The 13679-nt window shown below is 39.5% G+C and overlaps 1 protein-coding gene across 7 annotated transcripts in view; it reads right to left on the minus strand.

Annotated features, from left to right (window-relative positions):
* LOC116715522 (protein FAM184A-like) overlaps window positions 1–13312 on the minus strand; it is a 43757-nt gene extending 30445 nt beyond the window's left edge. For 4 of the 7 annotated variants that reach the window (XM_032555950.1, XM_032555957.1, XM_032555954.1 and 1 more), the window contains exons 1-8: window positions 12928–13311; window positions 7720–7797; window positions 6144–6278; window positions 5952–6050; window positions 3355–3561; window positions 2725–2898; window positions 2481–2642; window positions 1358–1493 (exon numbers count right to left, since the gene is read on the minus strand). In XM_032555950.1, the coding sequence (XP_032411841.1) occupies window positions 1358–1493; window positions 2481–2642; window positions 2725–2898; window positions 3355–3561; window positions 5952–6050; window positions 6144–6278; window positions 7720–7797; window positions 12928–13095 (1159 nt within the window). In that variant the 5' untranslated portion in view covers window positions 13096–13311. Of the gene's footprint in view, window positions 1–1357; window positions 1494–2480; window positions 2643–2724; window positions 2899–3354; window positions 3562–5951; window positions 6051–6143; window positions 6279–7719; window positions 7798–12927 lie in introns of all 7 variants that reach the window. The other 3 variants (XM_032555955.1, XM_032555952.1, XM_032555953.1) reach the window with 2 other exon arrangements.
* Between the last annotated feature and the right edge of the window lie 367 nt (window positions 13313–13679).

A 13679-nucleotide genomic window follows, 5' to 3' on the forward strand; every position in this document is an offset into this window, starting at 1 on the left:
AGTTTGTGTGTCTTATGCAATAAAACCAGATATTTTTCAACTCTTAACATTTATTTTAATTAGGGATGCACTGATACACTTGTTCTTACTTCTGATACCGATACCAATACCGGAGGATCAGTATCGGCCAATACCGATTTGATACAGAAAAACAACTGAATTGACTTTTTCCTTTTTTTAAACCCAGAGATAAATGTACTGAATTACAACTTTATCTGGTAACTCTGCACCAGTACAGCACAATGAAACACACAGATAGCTTCACAAGCTTGGTCAAATATGTAAAAACAGCTTTCATTTATTCAGTCAGCGCAATTAGGAGTAGAAAAGCAAACGTAAAATAAATAATGAAGAAACTCACACTGACAAAAATAGTAGGCTGACTACCTTGGTCAAACGTAAAAAATAAAAACCTTCTCTGTGAAATGGTTCAGCGTAGAATTACACTCTGTAGATCTGTTCTTATATATAGGGTAAACTGCCACAGATACCAGATCTAGAATTTTTCTCAATATTGGAACCGATGCAGATATTAGATGGTGCATCTCTAACTTTAATACCTTATCAAATGCATTCCGACATGTAACGCCAGGTTTGTTTGATCTAAGCTGATGGGTCGCCGTGGATACAGATCAGATCTGTGCTTATGGGAAACTAAAAGCGAATAATGTGTCTAGAGCTGCTGTTTAGTCATCTCAGCAGAACTATGTAGGATTATATGGCGTAACTAAAGTATTTAAAGTATTAATTCAAACTTAACCATTTATTCATGATGTCAAGCTTTAAATGAGGAACCTGAAAAAAAACCCAGAATGGATATAAACAGACAGATCTACCAAATATACCTTAAACTTAACCACTGTAACAGTTTCAAAGTAAATTTACGTTATGATAAATCAATTAGCAAATATTTCTAAAATGCTCTGCGAATTGAACACAAATAATCTCAAGTTACGTTGCACAAAAAAATCTGCAAACACTGTCGACTGTACAGTAAATTCTTCCCCATGCAGAAGTTCAGATCAAGACAGAATATGAACTACAAACATATAAAACATCAGATGAACCATAATCACTGCAATCTCATAACATAATGAATGCTTTTATTTATAATTTTTTAATTCTTCATGTGCTTCCTTTTAACATAAGCAGACTGGTTACATGAGTTAGAAATGCTCTTTCAGATTCAGCCTCCCTTTTTTAAACTCTTCTCTAGATTAAAATGTAAACCCCATAATAAATCTACCGATGCTTTCTGTGTGTGATTTGTCTCCAGCTTTTAAACGCCAGTACTCATCTTGGACAAAATTTCATGAGCAGTCCAGACTCAGAAATCTACTTCAGAGTTACGTCTTACTGGCTTTGTGGAGGATTTCTGTGGCCTGCTGCTGCACCCGTTCCCTGCTGCTCTCCAGTTCATACTCGGTGTCCTTCAGCTGCATCACCCAAATTTCTCCATCCTGGATGGCTTCTTCCAGCTGCTTGTGCAGGTTCTGCAACGCACACACACACACCCCGACACACACACACACACTCGTGATGCTACCGTTCGAGCCTCTCCTGTGCACACGAGCCTGCAGCTCTGTCAGAGCACACTACATTACCTTTCCTCCTGCTCGGAAACAGATTCCACCCCGAGGCTTTTACTTCTGCCTTTGTTCTCAGTAGTGGTTTTTCATTCAATTTAACCCACTTTCACCAGAGTGTAACCAGATAAAGGGGGATTCTTGCACAATTTTATGCATTTTTGATGTGAAATGACAACCTAATTGAGCCCAGAAAGGAAAATACTCGTGATATTGCAAACAGATCTGAGTGTCTATACCATGTCTGTAAAAGTATTTATACTTCTTAAAGCTTTTAGCAGTTTTTCACACTAAAACAACCAAATTCGATCTATTTCACTAAGTTTTATTGTTGCTATTATTTACTGTTGCTATACTTGGTGTTTCATTCATACATGTTTTTATTTTGATTGGCCCAGATGTTTTAGCTGCTGAAAATCAATCCATTTTGTCTCTGGCAACAAATTTGTCAACATAAATTGTGCATAATAAAATAAAACATGGATTTCAAATTTTTTTGAAAACTGAGTTTCCTTTTTCTCTCTCTTTTTTGTTCAGTCTTCTTTGTGGAGTTTGCCAAAGATCCTCAGTTGGATTTAAGCCGGCGATTTGACTAGGTTGTTCTAATACATAAAAAGGAAATCTTCAAACAAATAAATCCGGTGCTTCACAACTTAAGGACATTAACACTTGCAAAAACAGAAAAGCATTATTTTTTCCACAACACAAGACAAACCACAGCCTCTTTTTTAACACATTTTTCTGCATGGCTCGCTCTAAACTACAAACTGGCCTGTTGTAGTTTTCAAAATAGCTTTTTTGCCACAATTTCACAAAGCCCATAACCTGTTTGGCAAAAGGACCTGCACATGTCTGGTTAGTCAGAATAAATATGACTTGTTCACTTTGACGCACCTTAATGGTTCCCTCTGCATTGGCCAGCGATGTCTGCAGCCTGTTGGTTTTGTCCCGGTTCTCCCGGGCCTCCTCCTGAGCTTTCTGCAGCTCACTCCTCAGCTTGGACAGCGACCGCTGCAGCGCCGCCTCCTGAGCCTGGAACTCCTTCCGCAGCTCCACCTAAACAGGAGCGGAGACGTATTACACACAGCAAAAGAAGAAGAATCAGTTGTTTTATTTTGTTTTAGTTTTGCCCCGTCACCTCCGTCCTTTTCCAAGCCAGCAGGTTCTCTGTGGTCAGCTGGTGCGTCCGCCTCATGGCCTCCAGCTCGCGCTCGTAATACTCCTGAGCCTTGGCCAGCTTGGCCTCGTACTCCTCCACCAGACGGACCTTATCCTTCGTCAGCTCCTCCACCCTCTCCATCAAAGCCTCCACCTACACACGGAGTGGGAGAAGTGAAAAGAAAATCTGTTTTTGTACTCCAGCGTGCCAGTAGCTCCAGGCTGCCAGAATGCAATCGGAGATTTGCGGCAACTAAACCAGAAAACATTTGAGGTCTGCCCACTGTTTTATTTCCGTCTAATGCTTTTTAAGGCATATGATAAAACGAGGCGAGATAAAAAAAAAATGGAATGACATGCGTAAAAACGAGAGGTCTATGATCAAAATTACAACCACTTTTAGTTTAAGTTATGCTCATAAACCAACAACAGCACCAGTAAAGCTGTTGTTTTTTCAGTTTTCATTAAAAAACAAAAGAAAAAAAATCCTCAAAAACAGCAATTCCAGCTAAATTACTAAGCGTAGGATCTTCGCAGTAAGCCAAGCCAATCAAGAATGTGGCTCGTTAACTGCACACATAGCTCCCTGTGTCTCATAGTCGTGGCCCACCTCTTGTCTATGCAGCTCGGCCAGTTTCTCCTGGTCCTCGGCAGAGGTGGCGGTGTGGTTCTGCTGGTTGTTGCGGAGCTCCTCCACCTCGTGTCGGTGGGTGGCCCTCAGCTCGTCCAGCGCTCGCCGCTTATCTGCCTCAAACTGGGCCTGAGCCTGGCTGAACACCCGAAGCTTCTCCTCAAAATCGCGACGCATCTCTTCCACCTATTGAAACCACGAAACATGATCTATTCTGTTTGGACTTTCACTGACGACCAAGAGAAATAAGAAGGTTAAAGCCCTCTGTGTGCCATGAGTGCATGCAGGGTCTTCAGCGTTCACAGCGCTCGAGCTTTTCCACAATTTCCACAGATTAAAATCACTATGCTAATGCTTTCTTCAGCAGAGACAGAGACTTTTGTCAGTATTGACAAGCTGAACGACAACCATAAACATAAAGCCAGAGATACAATGAAATAGTTTAGATCAGAGCATATTTATGCGCTTGAATGACCTAGTCAAAGTAAAACCCAAAAAGTCAAAGCATCAGTGGAAAAACTGGAAAGTAGATGTTCATAGTTCATCCAATCTGACTAAGTATTAGTCAAAAACTTTCAATCTCCAGATGTGCAAAGCTGATAGCGTACAAACGATTGCAGCAAAAGATGATTCTACAAAGTATTGACTTTGTAGGGCTGAATACTATATAGATTTAGCACATTTTTTATGTCCAAAATCCAGTTTTAGTCCTTTATAGTGATTTCAAAATACAAAAAGGAAGGAACAGAAGTAAGAACAGAAAAGAAAGAAACAGAAAGGAAGAAAGGATACAAGAAAAAGGGCACAGAGGGGCACAGGGAAGGAGAGAAATGACAGGTTGAAGGGAGGTAGGGCACAAAGAAGGAAGGAAGGAAGAACCCAAAAAACAACATCCAGCTTATCTTTAAGTTTCTTTAAAAAGGACGAAAGGAAGGAAGGAAAAGAAGAAGGGAAAAAGGAATGAAAGGATGAAAGAAAGGAAAAAAGGACAGATGGAACAGAGGTAGGAAGAGAGAAACGGTAGCAGACATGGACAGAAAGATGACAAAGGAACTAAATAAAGACACAAAAATGAATGAACAAAAGGAAGGACATAACCAAGGAATCAAGAAGGGAAGGATGAAAGAAAGGACACATTTAGACAATTGAATAGGGAATATAGTGTGGGAATATAAATACTTTTCTAAAGAGGAAAAAACATGAAATCCTACAAAAAAACTTTTCAAAGTTGTGGAAAAAGAGGGAAAGTTCAAGCGGTGTGACACTATAGTTACATTTTGAAAGCTGCTCAGCGGCCCTACCTGCTGCCTTCAAGGTCTAAATGAAAAACATGTAAAAATATAACGTGTGATGTAATGCTTTGTGACCTGAGCAGGCTGGTTCCGGTTCATGAAGTTCTGATGGGGTACAAGACGAACACTGCTGCCAACACAGTGACAGTGAACTGAGCCTACTCAGCTGCACCCGAATACAGTTAAATTATCCATTTAGTCCAATTGTCATCAAATCAAACAATATGATTGTTTTGCAGGTGCCGTGATATGATATATGATATGATGTGATATTTCTTGCTTTTTATTCTCATCCACTTTTGCGCAATTTTCACAACCAGTCATCACTCTCAACTAATTTCTTTTTTTTTAAGTTGCTGGAGTAAATTAATCCAAAACAAACTTCCACTTCCTGCCTGAAGTATCGTGTAAACAAACACTCTGAAAATTATACAAATTTGCTCAAAGCGGCAATTCAGTTTTAGGAGTCAAATAAATAATAATAATAAAAAAAGGAGGAATCAAGCAGCAAAGGGAGAGATCAAAGCTGCCTCTGATATGCCAAGCTTGTTTTCTGGGGCACTTATGTTTCTTTACTGACTTTTGGCTCTTAAGTAGTTAAAATATTCCACTAAGGGTTACATAATGGCTCATTAGGACTTTCGAAAATACAGGAAGTAAAGTGTGGAACAGCATGACTTATTTTCTTTTAACATTCTCCCTGATTATTAGTAAATATTTGAAGTTATCTTGACTTGATAGGGCCAAAACATAACATTTGTCAATTACAAATCCTTCTTTTAAAGCGGTTTTTAGTCATTATTCTAATTTCCTGGATGTGTGAATTTGGGTTTTTTATTACCTGTAAGCCATAAACACCAAAATAAGAGAAATAAATGTGTCATATTGTGTGTAATGAATCAATATTTTAGGACTTTTTCCTTTTTAAATCAATGACATTCTAGCTTATAATTATCACTGGTTTTGTACCAGGTCCTCCTGGACTTTCATGTCAGTTTGTTTACACATCTTTACCAGCAGAGCCAATGAAAGTTAGTGGTGCTATTTCTGCAAAGTAAAGAGTTGGCACTGTGTGCAATAGCAGCTCATCTTTGTACAATTTGTGCATTTTCTTTTTAATTTTTGCCAATTCAAATTGCGCTGCTGCTGGAATGCACTTGCGTAATTACTCAACTTTAGCATTGCTATGATTTTTAAGCATGAATAGCGTGGCACAAATCCATTTTCGTACTCTGCAGCCTCAAGGTTTCACTGCGTCCTTGAATCTTCTTTAAAAGGCCGTACCTCTCTGCTCATGGAAACCACTCTCTGGGTATGCTGGGCCTCGGTGCAGAGCTGCGAGTCCTCCATCCTCTGCCTGTACATCTCGAACTCTGCCAAGGCCTGGCAATGAAAATTTAAAAAAAGAGATCAGGCAGGACCCACACGTGAAGTTTTATGTATGCAAAGCCATAGACGCCGGCGGCATTCTGTGACCTGTCTCTTCATGTGGTCGTGCAGTTCCACAGATTCCTCCAGACTGGCCAGCCGCCGCCTCAGGTCCGCTTCGTCCGCCATTTTGCTCTTGTACTGCATGATCTTGTCTCTGGTTTCTGTCACTATGTGTTGGACCTGAGCAAAAAGCAAAAGGAATTTGTTTTGACATAGCTGGCACAACTAAAAATAAAAAATAAGAATTGGGCAATAAGAAATAAATATAATTAAAGAAGCAACACGCAGGACTTGTCGCCTTAATGAAATGTTTGCAGGAGAGAAAAGCCTCTTCTTGAAAACATATAAGTTTCAGAACAAATTACATAAACACCATATTTCATGGTGAACTTGAAGCTTCTCTTGGGAGTAAATCCTAATAAAAATGAACATTTAAACAACTCTCAAAAAGCCTTTGCTTCTACGCTCCTTTAATAAAACTGAAGTGTTAGAGGCAAACCACTACAGACAGTCGCCTGTACGTTACATTTTATGGGCTTAGGGTTGATTCTGGACTCTCTACACTGATGAGATTTATGAGTGAACAGTCATATAGAGGAAGATGTTACTGCAGCTATTGTGTTGTAGTAGGTGACATTTAAACAAAATGCCTGAGGCAATATGAGCTGAACTGCATGTATGCTCTGTCAGAACTGGCTAGTATCTGGAACAGATTGTGATTGAATCTAAGATAAATTACTTCCATCTGAAAATAAACTAAAAAAAACTGAAGCAGCATGATGCTGCCACCACCATGTTTCACTGTCGGTATGATCTTTTCCAGATAATAGCAGATGTTTGGTGACAATAACTTTTAGGAATTGTGGTACGAAAGTTCTGGCTTCCAGACAAAATCACATTTTTTTACCTCATATTTTAATTACAGACTCAATATCCCAAGATTATATCTCAAGAACAAGAAGTTTATATATTTTAGTAGGAAATAATTAATTAGCTTGTTATATTTAGATGAATTTCTTTATATCAGTATCTGTAAGACAGCTCTCAAACTTCTTTTCTTGTGATAACTGATTGAAAAACTCACGATTTTAAGATGTCAAGATCCTAATGCTCAAGTTTTTGAAATCACATGTTAATATATTTAATGCAACCCAGAAACGCTAAGTAAATCTGAAGGTTTCCGTTATTGTCCAATAATTTGCTGTCATATATCCAACGAAAATATAAATCCAGCATTGAAAAAGCTGAGACTTCCTCTACAAACACAAATATTGTTCAATCTTTGTTAGTGATAATCCATCCACCTCACAGGTGTGGCGTATCAAGATGCTGATTACAACACGTTACAGTAACGTCAAGCAAAGCTGCTGTTCATAAATTAAATATTCACTTCTCTACCACAAGCCGTCTGCGCCGCTGACAAATAAGTAAAAATAACTTTTGTTTCTCAAAAGTCGAATTAAAATGAATCCCAGCAGGTACAGACAAACTCTTGCTCTCCATATATCTTTTATTCATAAAGTGGCTCCAAATGACTCAACTTTTCTTTGAATAGTTCAATATTAGAAAGTTACAGTTCTGGAAAATAATACACACACAGAGAGGAGACTGGAAAGTTTACCTCATCCTCGTGGGCTTCTTTCAGAGACTCGATTTCCTCCTCGTGTTCGTCGTTCTTGGTGTTGAGCGCATAAATTACCTAGAGGCAGAAGGAGATGACAGCATGGAGATGGGAACAAAAACTCTTATTAACAGCTTCAATATAGGATCAATAGTTGTACGGAGAAGGATGGGGGAGGGAAAAAAGAAGATCAACTGTGCAAAAATCAATACCAATAACATCAGTGAAAGAGGCAAACATGTTCCAGACTGTAGGCAGACAAAGCTTTGCCTCACTAAGTGATGCAAAATAAAACCCAACATTTTTCACTCCATCCTTTTGGAAAAGATGTGGACGTTTCACCACCAATCAGATTAACATGACTCAATCAAGTCACCATGATGACATGACAAAACATGAGGAGAAATTCGTGCCCGGCACAAGCTCCAATATGGATACAGGATATCCCCTCCTTTTCCTGCTGCACTCTCCACGCACAGGCTTAAGTGAATAACATCTTGTCAGTCATGCTTGCGCTCGCTCTCAGGAATATAAGCAGGTTTTTATGAGTGCTGGAGGTAAATGATATGCAGAAGCTTTAAAACCCTTAAGCTCCAGCAAATTGAAGCCCCCGGAGAGCAGCTAATGTTCGGTCACGGTCAGCTGAAACGCGGACCTGTCGGAACCAGACGGTCCAAAATTTGCTCCGGTAATAGGTGAAGTTAAAAAGGGTTTTCACTTAAACATACTGTACGACATGCATTAGACAGGCTTGTGATGTCCTCTAGAGAAGAAAGATGAATGACTTTCTGACATTTAACGCCACTTTTAAAGCGATGCAGCAGTGGCAGTTTCGTAAAAGCTTTCTGAGACGACGCAATACATCAATACTTCAACGTGTAATCGCTTTTGAAGAAATGTTCACAAGTTTTCCATCCAGAACTAAAGTCTCTAATGAATGAAAACAACATGCTGACACCAGACAGGCGCCATCTTTCAACCTGTAACGCTACATTGCTGTAGGTTATAAATGCATATTGTTACCTTTAGGCATCTACTTTATGACCATTAATTTTTTCCTTGTCATTTAAGGAGTTTGAGGACTTGAAAATAGGCAGCGTGGTGTCCTAGTTTTTTAACATTTCTCACAGAGTTTACTCCAGAGGGAATGGAGGGTCTGATAGTATTTATTAATATTTTAAATCTGTTTAAAAAAATCCTAATGAAATCATAGATGGAAAGACAACAGGGAGTGAAAAGCAAAGCCACTGATGTGATTGTTTTGAACCCGGGTTTGCAACAAATTTGAGCTCAAAATCTGGCCTCCATATTACTGTTATCAATATACATTTTTTTTAAAAATCAAAATTTTTCTCACTTGTCACTTCCTCCGGATATTTTGATGACTAACTCTGACGTTTAGCCAAGATGCACCAATTAGACGATCAGATTTCCATTCAAAACTAAAACCTTCCACCATTAGTCTGCAAATGTATATTAGCAGTCAGTCATCCAGCGGCCCGTGGATGAATGACACTGGGGAAAACCCTGGCATACAATCTGCAGCACTGATTGGAGTTTAACAGAAAAAATTATCTGTAATGCGTAAAGGACATAAAAGATGTATAAACAGGAACAAACTAACTCGAATTGAAAAACAGTGCATTTGTCCTTCTTTGTGTTTTATAGTTAACAGCCATGAATACAATTTAAACCACATCTCCATGAAAAAAAAATAAACGAAAGGTAGTGGGGATGTATCTCTATGACAACATAAAACAAAAACGGAAAATTATTTTAAAAAACCCACCCAATCTCTCTTTCTTATGGGCATCTGAGTCAGAACCAAGAGATTCAAAGAAAACATCTTTACCTCTACAGTCTTAAAAAGACAGAAAGCAGCGAATCAACAGCCTATAAACTTTAACTCATATACTCTCAACATCCAGAGCAGACAGATTTCTGCTGATGTGGATTTCCTGCTCGAATGTTCTTCTCCAGTGGTGAATCGTGGATCGGCTCAGTAGAGGAACTGAAGGTGGATTTTCTCCTCTCCTTGACTCTGAGCTCAGATTCCAAGCTTTGAGTCACCCATGGAAATGTTCCTTCAATTATACATGATTATTTTAATGACGCTGGCGTGCCTGCTGCTTTCATCTCCGGCTCCTCACTCTCCCTGTGCTTTCATCCTTTTATCTCTCCCTCTTTTTGTTCTTTATTTCTCTATCTCTCTCTCCAGCCTCTCTTTCTACTTTGTTTCACCATCTCAGAGGAATGGAGGCACCTTGCAGTGGTTTTTGGGCTAAAGCTGGCTTTGCATAAATATTCTCCCGCAATCTCTCAATTCAAGTGCAATTAAATCCTGTTAGAGAGTGAAATATATTCCTGATAAACGCCGCTCAACAAATAATCATTTGGCAAAGCCATCAAACATCCCCTGGTATCCTAAACTCCGCTGTTGACTGAACTCGTTATCCTGCGCTCTGTCGTACTGCAGCATGTCGATGTAGCGGAAGAGTTCAATGTGAACATAGAAAACAATTTGGATTCGTGGTCTGGACTTCATTTTTTGGAGCAAACTTTCATTTTGTCGTTAAATGTAATTGAGAAAAAAAGCACAAAAGAATGAAAACAATTATGTTCTGAAAGAAATTCTCCATAGAACAAAGAAGGAGGAGAAGAAGAAGGAAGGTCATGGTATTAGGTTTCTGAAGACAATGCCAGTGAGTTTTTTCAAATCTCTCTCATAAACATAAATCAGGAATCTTGTTTCTCCATTTTAGCTGGAGTTTCGACAGGAAACGTGTCATCAGAGGCTGAAAACAAAAAGAGCTCAAACATTTTTCAAACAATACGACTCAAAGCGTTCAAAGTCCAGCTTGGACCTGGTGCTTCGTGGTTTCTTTGCATATATTTTAGTAGAAAAATCCCCAAGAAATGACAGAAAATGGCAGAAGGAGTACTAAGATTTTGTTTTTTCATCCCCATCTGGTGTTGACTGACATATTGGTAATGTGGTAAGCCAAGGCTCAGCAATCTTTTCAATTCAAAGAGCTACAATTGTCGCTACTGCTATGAAATAAAATTTGTCCGCCGATGCAAGAGGAATTTAAAAATAAGCACAAAGGGAAATGTTTAAATCTGAAAAGTAATAAAATTAAACTAAAACTGACATCTGTTTTCAGATTTTTTTTTTAAAATAGTCATCTAACCTTTAGAGAAAAACAGATCAAAATAGATAGCTTTGTGATAGAAATCTCTCAATGGGAAGGCTTCAGAGTGTTTTTTAATAGATTATGACCCTACAAATCAACTAGGCCTCTCATTAAAAGCAGAAAAAAAGCAGCCAATAGCATACTCTCATCCAATGCGTCGATAATAAATTGGATTTAGCGTCGTGCTACTTTTATCAGGATCTAGATGTCAGGTACAGAGCTGCTCTGCGCAGGATGGATGAGGCTGAATAAGAAAAATGACAACAGCTCACCGAGGAGGGAGGCTTCTGAGGCCACAGTCAGCGGCTATTGATTGAGCTCGAGAGAAAGGCCACAAATATTGAGGAGAAGAACAACTGCAGCATGTGCCTCTAATGCAACTCTACGTCTGTGCTCTCATTGTTTTCAGAGGATTAACATCATATTCAGTAATTAAAGGATTAATGAAAGCCCGTTTCTCAGGGGGAGATGCCTGTTGGTCCAATGTTTTCATGCACCAGATCATGGAAATTTTTAGCTACATACAGCAAACCTCTGACACCAAAACCTTTCAGACTGAAATGCATTACACAGCGAATCAGGAATTTCTCCAAAATGTTGCTTTCTGTTGTCCCGTATTTTAAAACCCGCAGCATGTCCCGCTTTGCTGCTCCAGTGGAATCCACAGCTGCAAGCCAGCCACTGAAGTGAGCAAAGCCTAGATATGAAGTTGAAAGATGTGGACAAAAGCTGAAGGACAGAAACCTTCACTGAGTCTATAACTGGGGATCCCCTACCGAGAATAATCCAACTCACACTGGGAAACGTGAGTGTAAAACAGAAATAAAACATCCCAATACATGGAAAGTAGTTCACATGGTCGTGTGATGACATTCCTGCTACAGGATCTGAATAATTTGTTGTAATTTCTAAAAAAAATAAAAAAATCTGAAGAGGACCATCTAACAATCAGTTGGTGATCTTAAGCTCACCTAATTCAAAACACAATAAGTCCAACAAAATGTTTTTTAAAGTGGCCTAGTCAAAGCCCAAACTTAAATCTGCTGTGGCGTGTGATCAAGTAGAACACTCAAGCCCAAAAACCATGGAATGTGACTAACTTAAAACAATTCTACAAAGAACAGCAGTAAATCTGTCAGTTATTTTACTAAAAATGAAGCAACTTGAGAAGTTTATTATCAAACATTTTAATCAATTGGAGGGTTTTCCAAGTTGAACTTCCTTTTAACTGTTTGGAAACACGTGGAAAACATCCAGACAAGAAGTGATTTTAATCCCAACATCATCACACAAGTGTCAATTTTCATTTTTTGTGCCGCTACCCAGACACTAATCCTAGATCGTCATCCCCAAGCCCGCTTCGGGTTTATAATATCACCGTAACTGTTATGTAAATCTCCCGTTTTGTACTCCTGCTCTTGCCTCTCTTGGTGCAACGCCATCACACCAGAAGCCCCGAAGCTCTAAACGGAGCTGCCACCTTGAATCTCATACTATCTCTGCATCCTCCAACGGTTTTCAGGTGTGGACAACAAAGAAGCAGCTCAGCCGAGCCCCTGCAACCCCTCCATAGATTACATAATTCAGATCGGTCCTCCTGGCTTTGGAGGAGAACCACACACAGGTTAAGCAGGGATATGGCAGCAGCTGAAGTCACGAGAAATATTTGCATCTATGGCTTATTGACTATATGGAATGTGATTAGAGTAAACTATGATGTGCACAAATTTAGGTTTACTCCTACATTGTGTTGCACCAATTTCAAAATTAACAAATAGACACCAATTAAAATCTAAATCTCATTGGTGAAGCTTAATGCAGAAACATGGAAATATGCTTTTAAAAATGATGCATGTTGCAGAGTTAGGATGTTTACATAGCTTCATAACTGTAGAAGACCGTGTTTACAAATGGCATTGCATCCCACACCAGTACTACTCCATCTACATCCCCACCTGCTCTAAATGACTTAACCACTACACCCTACGTCATCCATTCACTTCCACGCACACACCTTTGTTAGCTGGGCTATCTTCTTGCTCATCTTCAGGTGCAGGTCTGGGGTGTATTCCAGCGTTAAGCTCCCGTCGTAAAACATGCCGGACCCTGTTGGAGACTGGGTGTATTTGCTGTTGCTAGTCGAGGTGTTGTACGGAGGCTGCCAGCCTGCCCCCGTCGCCATTTTCGCCGGGAATAAAGCCAAGTGCGACGGTGTGAATTATAGTAAGATGGAGCGGGAGCCGCCACACGCGTCCAGTCCTCCCATTGTTGTCGCGTCTGCGGAGATAATCTTTCTGCTTCAGAGAGGAGGAAACGAGCTCGGGACGGGGAGAGCGGCGCGAGGACGCTCCGACGCACGCAACCTCAGCGGGCGCGAGCGGCTGGAGTGATGAGGGGGAGGCGGACGCGCGCCAGATGCTGGTCCAATAGCGCGCGCTCAAGGCCAGATGACTTACATCAAAACAAAGTATTCTGAAAAATATTGTATATTTCTCACTTTGTTTATGGGCTAAAATACAAAATTATTAAAGCTAAAAACAATAAAAAATTAAATAGGTGAATTGTTTCAAGAAGAAAACATATTTTGTCAAAAGAAAAGAGAAACAAATAGATAAAAGTTTTGATAAATCTGTAAATTAAAAGTGTCCAAAGTAAGCGTGTCAATGTTCTTTAGAGGCCTTTTATTGAGCCATGAATGAGCTGAACACAATTTTGAGAATGCAATAAAATGCCAACAGAATAAGTTTGAAAATTTGGTATTATTGT

This window comes from Xiphophorus hellerii, chromosome 24, assembly GCF_003331165.1.
Source record: "Xiphophorus hellerii strain 12219 chromosome 24, Xiphophorus_hellerii-4.1, whole genome shotgun sequence".
NCBI classification, from domain to species: Eukaryota; Metazoa; Chordata; class Actinopteri; order Cyprinodontiformes; family Poeciliidae; genus Xiphophorus; species Xiphophorus hellerii.